The sequence below is a fragment of the Anneissia japonica genome, unplaced genomic scaffold (assembly GCF_011630105.1).
Source record: "Anneissia japonica isolate Jap-2015-1 unplaced genomic scaffold, ASM1163010v1 scaffold6997_len847652_cov182, whole genome shotgun sequence".
Classification (NCBI taxonomy): domain Eukaryota; kingdom Metazoa; phylum Echinodermata; class Crinoidea; order Comatulida; family Comatulidae; genus Anneissia; species Anneissia japonica.
In genome coordinates, this window is record NW_022730884.1 from 653,155 (window position 1) to 664,093 (window position 10,939).

Below are 10,939 nucleotides of genomic sequence, written 5' to 3' on the forward strand. Positions count from 1 at the left end.
CAAAATCACTTTGAAACTTAACGCGGGACTGTCCCGCACGATGCGTGACGGTTGGTAACTATGGCTCGAATTCAGCCCTGGCCATCAGGTGCAAGCTCGGTGGTCTAGAGGTATGATGCCAGACTAGTGACCTGGAACTGGAGAATTGTGTTCGAGTCCCACTGGAGAACAACTTTCACACGCACTGATTATTCAGTACATTTTCACGACAAGTTGGGCAAAATTACACATATAGGCCCCCCCTAATTGATTCTCCTGACACAAATCCAGGTATTGCTTATTCCATCACGATAATAACAATTACCATTTAATAATAGAACAGTCATCTCGACCTACTTGCAGTGAAGTGAATCTAAAATGTATTTATGAAGTTATGATGATCTGAAGTGTTTAAAATCGTACACAATAATAGAGATGTGTATAAGTAAAATACCACAAATACAAATGTGCGTGACGATATTTTATTGCTTTAGAAATGTGATTTCAAAAAGTATATTAGTGCATCACGCACTGAGTAGACCTATTCAATACATATTCACACAGGTTGGACAAAATGCATATAGGCCCCCTAGTTGATTCTCCTGACGGAAATCCAGGTATTGTCTATTCCATCACGATAATAACAATTACCATTCAATAATACAACAGTCATCAACCTACTTGCAGTGAAGTGAATCCAAAATGTATTCGTGAATTATGATGATCTGAATTGTTTCAAAACGTACACAATAAGTTGAACCAACTTTAAAATACCACAAACACAAATGTGCGTGACGATATTTCATTGCTTTAGAAATGTGATTTCAAAAAGTATATTAGTGCATCACGCACTGAGTAGGCCTATTCAATACATATTCACGACAGGTTGGGCAAAATACATATAGGCCCCCTAATTGATTCTCCTGACGCAAATCCAGGTATTGTCTTTTCCATCATGATAATAACAATTACCATTCAATAATACAACATTCATCAACCTACTTGCAGTGAAGTAAATATAAAATGTATTCGTGAAGTTATGATGATCTGAAGTGTTTCAAAACGTACACAATAATATTTGAACCAACTTTAAAATACCACAAACACAAATGTGCGTGACGATATTTTATTGCTTTAGAAATGTGATTTCAAAAAGTACATTAGTGCATCGTATGTAAGGGCTTGTTTTGTTGGGTTTTTTTTTACTTGCAGCGTGTGGGAAATTGGTAATGGGTAAATTGTAATGAATATAATCAATATTATAGCCTCTAAAACCTAATATTATTGAAGGGTCCATTTAAAGTTTAAATAGGATTTTTTAAAGTTATATTTTTAGATCATTAGACCAGATTAGACCTATTAAACGAGCCCCCAATACTGCACTGCCCATACCTACGCCAAGACTGGACCTGAATATTATTAGTGGTTACATAACGTTTGCTATGCAAAGCCAGGACCCAGTAGTATTTTGTTACGTTTCTTCACAGAGGGGGGTTCGTCCGAACCCCCTGAACCCCTTTGGATCCGCCACTGGTTTGTGTGTCCACAACGAATTAACACCTTGGTAACATTTAAAAGTTCGGCAGAGAGCTCCAAACTGGAGTAAATTTGTTGTCGTCCTTCATCCATCCCCAATTAACTGGGTCCTGTTCAACTCCGAGGGCATCTAGACAGTTTTACCACTTCCTGGATTGTAGTACAGATCGTTTGACATGTTTCTTTAATGCAGCTAATGTAGGGGGTATTGCCTTTCCCCAGTTGTAAATAGGTATCACCTTGCATCATTTACCTTCTTACCATCAAATGTGCCGCAGTACATAGCAACAACCTAGTTCTAGTGTCTAGAACTAGGTTGTTGTCTCTTGTTCTAGTGTCTGTTTCACTAACATCTCCTACAGATTCTCTAGAATACTGGAATCATACATGGCATCTTTTTCCAAGTTTCGTTAAATGACGGTTTACCTTACCTTGAACAGATGAAGTTGTATCACAACCGCTAAAGTAGTGAAAGGACAATTGTGAGCGGTTGATATCTGTGGTCCCAGAGAAGTAGCAATCGTGTGTATTGGAATGTACTTTAAGTGCTTCCCCTCGAGCCAAAGCTCCTGGATGCCATGCAGGTATTCTGTGGAAAGCTGATAACTCAATAGCAGCAACATCACTGTCTACAGTCTTGACAAGCATGCGTGGACAATTTTCATGCAGCATCTTTAACATGAACAAATATACGTTCATCTGCCTCTTTCATGTTACATAGCAATGGTTGCAGATCTACATACTGGTTTGCTACAGCTCCGTCTCCCAGACACTCTACAAACAATCCGTGGTTTGTGTCAATGTTCTCAACTACTTCGTTTACAATTAATGGAAACACTCTGATTTGTTGTCATCACATCTCAGGAATGTAGACCAATTGTTGGGCATACTCCCGCTGGCTTTGATGACCCTCCTCACACCAGAGCCGCGGTTCGAACGCTTACCAGACTTTAAACTGTCTTTAAAGTATGTGTATAGTCTAAAAAAAAAGTCGACATCAATCGGACCTATTCGATGTCGAATATTGACTAATATTGTATATTTTTGGAAAATATTTCAGCCGTTCCAAATCTCTATCCTATTCTTCCTTCTTCCTTTATTCTTTCACAATTTGCATTTATTCATACTTTTTATTCATAATTTTATACACTACACACATAGGCTAGTCACTAGGTTTAGGCCTTGGCTATGCCTATTACTATATTATATTATTTAAATATACAATTTTAATAGATAATATTAATTTAACATAGACCTAGTAATTCATACACTATATTTTGTGCTTTTAGACCAAGTGGTTGAGGAGTTATGATCATCATATGTTGTATAAAGGTCATTGACCTCTGACCGTCAACGGAGCTACTAGAAGGTGGCAAAAATGTTTCAATAAATGTTGATCCCAAAAACCTAGGTGTAGACACTATTTTTGTGCATCTAGGCGAACTGGTTGAGGAGTTATGACAATCATAGTTGTATAAAGGTCATTGACCTTTGACCCTGAATATTGGTCAACGCTAAAAGGCAAAAATGTTTCCATAATTTTTGACCCCTAAAACCCAGGTGTAAATACTATTTTTGTGCTTTTAGAGCAAGTGGTTAAAGACTAATGACATAGAACATGTTATATAAAGGTCATTGACCCTTGACCCTGAATATCTGGTCAACACAACTATAAAAAGGCGGCAAAAATTTTTCCATAATTATTTACGTATAGACGTACAAGAATATACAAAAAGTCCTTTTATTAGAGTTTGTTTAAGGTTAAAACATATTTAGCCTCTACTATTTGTGGTATTTTAAAGAAAACAACACAGCTTTTTCGGACTGCGGCAGTGCTGATAGAAAACATGTAGCTTTTTCGCACTGCGGCAGTGCCGATAGCCTCAGCCAAGTTTGCCAGCGTTCTATTGATGTTCGGTCCTTATTATTAAAATTAATGGGTCAAATACGTTTTAGATTGTGCAATTAACGTGTACTTTGTAAATCAGTTTTTCTCCATTTTTATCATAGTAGGCCTAGACCTATTTTACAATTAGCTGTCTATAGAAGACTAATGCAATGCATACATAAGATGCCAAAACGTTCATGAATAACTATGTGCATTTGGAAGGCAGGCTGTATTTGTGTGCAGTATTACACATTTTTCCACTTCATTGACTACAATGGATCGAGAATAATAGCTAAAGGTATGCCTCTTTTGATGTCTCTTTGTATTATAAGATACTCATTGTGTTAGCAACGCATTCATGAGCTTCCAACCATGGAGATATTAAATAGTAGAGGTTCAACTTAAGTAGTAAACAGTAGGACACCTCAGTAAAGGTATACAAATTATTGAGATGCCATGAGAAACATGCAGTCGTTTAGTCTCTAATCAAACCAAAAAATATACGTTCACTTACATTTACCGTAAGTATTTTCCACTGTTATTTAGGCCTATAATATAGTGGCTTATTGGGGTTGGAGTTCTATGCGAGCAAACCGAGTGTTGTAACTGGGGCCGGAGGAACCTATACACGATTATTTGACATCGAGGGTGGCTGAAACAAACTATGGCGTTTATACTGTATTATCAACCCAGTGACTGTTAGTTGTAAGTTACTTTTTGGCATAGGCCTAGACCACTTAAATCTGTCATAGGGATTCATTTCCGCACGGTCCTACTAAATACCACACGGACCACGTACGACATCACACGAATGCGAAATGTATTAAAATATTACTACACGAGAGTAGAAAACGGCTTGATAATAAATAAAAACCACCTTTTATAGTGATAGTTGTCCGAGTTATGGTAAAAAGTGACTAATTTTTAACAGTATTTTTTTACAGAAGGTAATGCGTTGACATTGAGTACTCTAACGCATTGACGTCTGCAGAAACGCGTTCAACCATGATCTTTTAAATAGGCCTACTACACTCAGTACGTATGTTATATTTCATTGAGAGACTATTATTTTAAAATATTCAAGGCACACCACATAAAGGCTAATGAACTTTAACATTGTAAATAATAAAAAGGAAAAATTAATAGTATTTGTTGTTAAAATTACTACTTTATTATGTTATAAGTAATATACATAATTGTACTATTTACTATTATCATTATCACATAATTATTATTATATTATAATGTAATAAGTCTTATCTATTTAAATTATGTATATTACAAAAATGGAAAATTTAATAAAAATAGTTCTTGCAAATAAGATTGAAATAATGGTAGGTGTGACTCCCACGGAAGAGAAAGATTGTCAGTTCAGATTTCATTCCGTGAGTTATTAGGGGTTTTGTTTGTTGCCTTTTTAATAATATATTTCAGTGTAAAAACAATTGAGTTAAAAGGAGATTGTAATAGTGTAAAATATATTATAAATAAATAGATTCAGGACAACCAATATATCTGAAGTTAAGAATTAGATTCCATTAGGATACGAGTAAAATATAAATAAACAGATTCAATATTAAAAAATATATTTATTTATGATACATTTTAAATTATAACACATTCCAACAAATGGCTGAATTCGTTCCTGCTGACACGTAAATGCGTTATAGATCCACAATGTCAACGCATTACTTACCGAGGCCCGATGGGCAAAACCAACAGAATCGATTTTTAACGGAATTTTGACGATTATCGTTCTAAAAGTTGGTTACTATTGATTATTAAGCAGTTTTCTACTCTCGTGTGGTAATATTTTTATCATTTTTGCATCCGTGTGGTCCGTGTGGTATTTAGTAGGACCCTTTCCGCAAACATTTTCCATCAATATATGTATGCTATTTATTGACCGGGTCTCGTTTTTTCCCAATTGATTAAAGGGCAAGCGATTCCAGTTCTTGTTATTTTTTTTAGAAATATAAACTGTTCATATAGGCCTGTCTGCTTTAAAGATAACAGCTAGATTAACTTAAGAAAGATCTTTCTGCAGTTGCAGAAACTTGACTTGACCATTTTGGCTAAAATCTGTCAAGTAACATCTAGTGTGCGTCACGTCGGTAACGTCTAGTAATGCATGGATTTCAATGTCATCCGCCAAAATATATTTTTACAATAAATCAGACCATCTATGCTTCCTGATCCTTACAGATGCACATTTATATTCCTACACTGATGAATAATTTCCTATAAACTGGGTCTCTATGTATCGTATTTGGGTCTCCAATTTTACCAGGGTTAAACATTTGGGTCCTCAAAATAATTGAATAAAAATTTCAATTTGCTTCCGAAACTCAGGACTATAGATTCGTTTACTAAAATAGTAATATCGTTTTGCACCCGATTCTAATAAATCTGATAAGTATCAGTTTCGGTGACATCACCATTCATGATGCCGTCACCAAACCTGATTAGGGGATTCTGATCAGGTGATTGATGGCTGGTGCTGTCACCAGTATAGAAGTGTATCAGCATATTATTTAATTGTCACCGAAACTTATCACTTAGGTAGAATCGGCTGCGTTTTGGCAACCCCATGAGAGGAACAATTATTAGATCACACAAAGGTATTACTAGTCATTACTACCGTTACTAAACAGGCTTAGCATGCAGCAAATACACGTGTGGGCATAGGCCTACGGTTTGTATTTCTCGGTTCCCTGAGACCCGAAAACAACAGAGCCAGTCAAGATAAACGAATCAGGTACACGGATATTCTGACCCAAACGACAATAGATCCGGAACCGGACCTGTGTCACAGCGTTTATTTAAAATTAACAAATACTTGACGTCATACAGTATAAATATGTTATGTGATCTTTGAATTAAAAAAATATATACATAATTTCATTTCTGAATTGTAAATAGTATAATATAGGCTATATAATCTGAATTGTAACTTGTAAGATTATTATTGTTTTTTTGTGTAATGTGTTTGTACGTTGTGATTAAGTTCCGTAAATATTGATTAAATATTTTCGTGTTTTCATGCTTGTTATTATTGTAAAATCTCGAGCATCCATCACGGATAGATGTGAGGTTTTTATATCAAATACATACGGTAGATAATAATAAGTATGTATGGTAGGCCTACATTTGTAACAAATTGACAATATTTGATGTAGAAATTTACCAAGAAAACTCTCATGATCAACGTATAATTACTACGACGTATTTTTCTCTAACTGAAGGACTTCGTTAATAGCTTCGGTATCTTTCGGTCTTTGTATAATATATAAAATCGCATCTGTGCATTTTATTCACAGAATCGCCAAAGAAAAACAATGGTGCCATTTAGGTAAGCTAATCTGAAAAATGAAGTTCATATCTTATATATTTATTACAGGGTAGTATATTATTAATATTATTATTGATGTTTTGCTTACTACTTAAGTAATTAATTTAAAAATACACATTTCTGTATTTCAATTATTAATATTATCCAATTTACCAATTTAATGTTTTATTTACTAAAGTTTACAAATTCTTTCATACTGTACGGTATATGTGCAATGTATTTTGCGCATGTTTTTTTCTATTACTATTGCCATTATTAATATTATTAGTAGTATTATTATCAGGATTATTACCCTGTTTATTATTATCTCCCCCATGAGATGTTTTCAGTGGTGTAAGTTTGTGTGTGTGTGTTGTGTTCAAAATATCTCAAAAACGGCTGCACAGATCTAAGTGAATATTACAGGGAGTGTTAGGTATTTATAACCCAAAGATTAGGTGATTAATTTTTGTTGACGACCTGGACTAAGTTGTAGATATGAGGACCATTTAAAGGAAAACGTCCTACAAAAGATATTTCAAAAACTAATGAACTGTTCTGAATGACAGTTTCGTGAAAGTTACAAGGAAGACATTCTTACCTGTAAGTGTTGGTGTCATCCAAATTCAAGTGTGAATTCGTAAAGGTCATTTAAAGTTCTAAGGTTCTAAATAGAAGTTACAGGGAGTGTTAAGTATGATCCAAGGGTGAGGTAATTATGTTGGTGACGACCCGGGGTATTAGGACCACCATTCAAAGACCAGATATTTCCAAAGGTAATCAACTGACCCGAAATAAACTTTCGTGAAACTATAATCAAGTTATAAGAAAGTAAATTGTTAGGTGTTGATGAAGATCCAAATACGGGTGTGAATGTGAGGGCCATTAGGTTCCAGACCTTAATAATAATATCTCTAAAATGGATCAATGGATCAAAATGAAACTTACTTACCAGAATAGTTTGTCACGTTTCAATGAAGAAAGGTTAAGATTTTGGTTGACACTCCAAAGTAGAGTGTAGATATGAGGACCATTTAAAACCCCGTTCCCCAACCTTTTTAGCCCACGACCCAAATTATATGTGAAGCACTCTGACGCGACCCATCGAACCCGAAGTTATTAAAACGTCCGTCGTTTTATACGCGCGAGGGATAGCGGGAAAAACCACCCTCTTGATCCTTTTGTGAATTTATTAAAACATATTAGGCCTATCACCCACAAAATCACTATGTAAAACCTATACTGTAAAATTAAAAATATAACTTTGAATTACTCATTTAACAATATCACGTAAGTTATCAAATTTTTCGATAAGTTAATTTACATGATATTTCCATTTCAACACCAATACTTGGCACGTGTTTGTTATGTCAATTGTGAAAGTAAAATGTTCCCGTGTGAAGAAGTAAGGAATTGGCAGTACTGTTACTATACAACTAATAATAAAAGGCCGGCTAGTGCATTAGGTGTTGGTTGGAAAGTGAGCTGTAAAATTTTTTTTTACAGTTTCAGAATTTGAAAATAAAATGTTTCAATACTATAATTATCTTGCTTAGATTATGTGTTCAAAACGTAACATACGTAGTGAAAAGTAGACCGACAGTGAATTTTGTTGAAATTATTCGGATTACAAAATCTGAAAATGGCCACCCTAGAAATGACTCCCAAAATACCTATACTAAAATTGGAAATAGTGCCTCTCTTTGAAATAAAAAGTGTCTGACTGAGTTACTGTGCGTTTTCCTAGAGGCGTGGAGCGAAGTTAAGTGGGATGGTTGAAGTCAATTAGGGACAGATTTGATTCATAGGATAGGATTTGCAGTGGGCGGACATATGCTTCCTCTCTACTGAGTATTATTATTATTATTATTATTATTATTATTATTATTATTATTATTATTATTATTATTATTATTATTATTATTATTATTATTATTATTATTATTAATAACAATATGATAGCACCAGAACTAGGGCATACTTTATAATAGCAACAATTAATATCTTCTTACATAAATTACAACATTCTTATTTTCCTATTTGTTACAGGTTTCAGTTGCGTTTTGGTCCCTCGGCTACTTTGTCTCTACTTTTATTAACATGTTCTTGCATAATATTATGGGGTGTACATCTAAACAGTAAGTAATTACAACCAAAATTATTACTTTCACTCTTATTGATGTTAATATATGATTGTAACGGAATATCTACCTACATTATGTAAACGGTACATTGGTCAAAAAAAAATTTGTCTTTTCTTACCCATATCATATTCAATCATTTTCATTGCCCAACTTTACTCCTTAAGCTCATAGTAAATTGGAATGATTATGATTGACGAACCTAATATCCAAGCTGTAATTTTATATCCCGTTAATTAAATATTAACATAACACATTCTAATTGTGTTGATAACAGTATGAACTGCGGAAACAGTAAAATTTCAGACCTGTAAGATATATTTATTATTATATGTCAATGCTGACAATGATATTCATTTTCTTTCCAAATTATGTCACACCACATTATATTTCAGGTAAAAATAGTACAAATCATTTTGAAGAAAATGTCTTGACTCATGTGCCACGAATCTCGCTGACAGTACAGAAAAAAGACGCTCAAGACTTGATGAAGAATACTGTTGTTCTATCTTCAACCAATTCTGGATTTTTAGATATGGCCATAAATTGGCTTGAATCCATCAAGAAACTTGGGATACGCCCTAATATTATTCTGGTCGCGGAGGACGAAGAAGCATATGAGAAACTGAAATCATATAAAGATTCTACAACGTATATTCGCAAAGGTAGTTCCCTTCAATCAACGAACAAGTCGAAACTGGTGTACAACACTCGTGAATATAAAAAACTTGTGTACAGACGTCCAAAATATATTTATGATGAACTTCAGAAGGGTAAAAATGTGTTCTTCTGTGACGTGGACACGTTTTGGTTGAAGGATCCTTTTCCATATTTCGTCGGAGATTATGACGTCATTTTGCAAAGAGACGTTTATTTTAGAAAACGTCGTGTACCTATCACTTATTGTGCCGGTATGGTTTACTTTCGCTCTTCCACACCTGTAAATAGATTTGTCTACAAATGGTCGCAGATGACACTGAAAGAAAAATATGACAGTAAAGCTAATGATCAAACAATTTTGAATAAGCTACTAAATTCTCCAGATTTTAAAGCTAGATTAAAACGAAAAGTTCTGGGCTCACATGAGTTTCCAAACGGACAAATGTATTTCAATAACACGATGTCTAATTATCAACACAAAGCTGTTATTGTTCACAACAACTGGGTAGTAGGGCACGATATAAAAAAGAAACGCTTCCAAGACGCAAGCTTGTGGCTTGTTGACGCTTTCCAGGCGTGAAATGTGAAAGGGCCTACTAATTTCTCGTTTCAAACAAAGGGTCAAGTGACAGGGACTTGCTCATTAACATATAACAATAATCCTTGTTTAGGCAGGTTTTTATCAAAATGGAGGATCGTATAATGTAATAAGCCAACCGGGTATTCCGTTTTTGTCTAGGAATAACTGAAGGAACTGTGTTTCAAAATTCCGAGTTTCTTTACTAACTTGCGAAGTACTGTTACTATTAAGTCAGTAAGTAGGTTACTTAATACCTTAGTTACTTGGTAACTGAGTGTGTTTGGAAAAAAACAAGCCTGTTATACTATTATTAATATATATTTTTATAAGAACTGGCACCATAATTATTATAAATGTACATTTTTCTAATCTAGATTTTGTCTTCTGATACATTCTTCAATGAAATTTCACTTTTTAGTTAGATTCCTTCTGGGAGAGCTTCTTTTTGGAATTGAAAAAGGTCTTACCAATATCAAGATCCACCAAACGATTCTGAAAAAAATAATGTATAAATCAAATAGATAATAGAGTTCTCAAATATATAGGGACATGATGTTATCCTCCATGGTCAACACAGTTGTATCATGGGAGAAAGAAAAGCAGTGCCCTTCTTTCCTCCATGGTTGTATGAAAAAAGAGGTGTCTTGTGGGGACCGAAATCGCTCGCGATAGTATGCCGGCTTGCTTTGGACTTAACTATTGTTTTTCAAACTGTATATTACCTCCCAACAGTATCTGAGAATGTTTATTTTATCTCAAGCGTTTGACAAAAACTACAGTAGTCGAAATATTCGTTGCAATAAATCGTATTGTTTCTAAAGTCA

The 10,939-nt window shown here is 34.4% G+C and overlaps 1 protein-coding gene across 5 annotated transcripts in view; it reads left to right on the plus strand.

The window, feature by feature from the left end:
* LOC117115165 (ficolin-1-like) overlaps window positions 1-10,939 on the plus strand; it is a 45,344-nt gene extending 34,405 nt beyond the window's left edge. Inside the window, exons 2-6 of one of the 5 annotated variants that reach the window (XM_033258870.1) lie at window positions 3,526-3,701; window positions 3,950-4,108; window positions 6,724-6,755; window positions 8,784-8,872; window positions 9,271-10,939. In XM_033258870.1, the coding sequence (XP_033114761.1) occupies window positions 6,742-6,755; window positions 8,784-8,872; window positions 9,271-10,115 (948 nt within the window). In that variant the 5' untranslated portion in view covers window positions 3,526-3,701; window positions 3,950-4,108; window positions 6,724-6,741 and the 3' untranslated portion in view covers window positions 10,116-10,939. Of the gene's footprint in view, window positions 1-3,389; window positions 3,702-3,747; window positions 3,925-3,949; window positions 4,109-4,155; window positions 6,025-6,723; window positions 6,756-8,783; window positions 8,873-9,270 lie in introns of those variants that run through there. The other 4 variants (XM_033258871.1, XM_033258872.1, XM_033258869.1 and 1 more) reach the window with 4 other exon arrangements.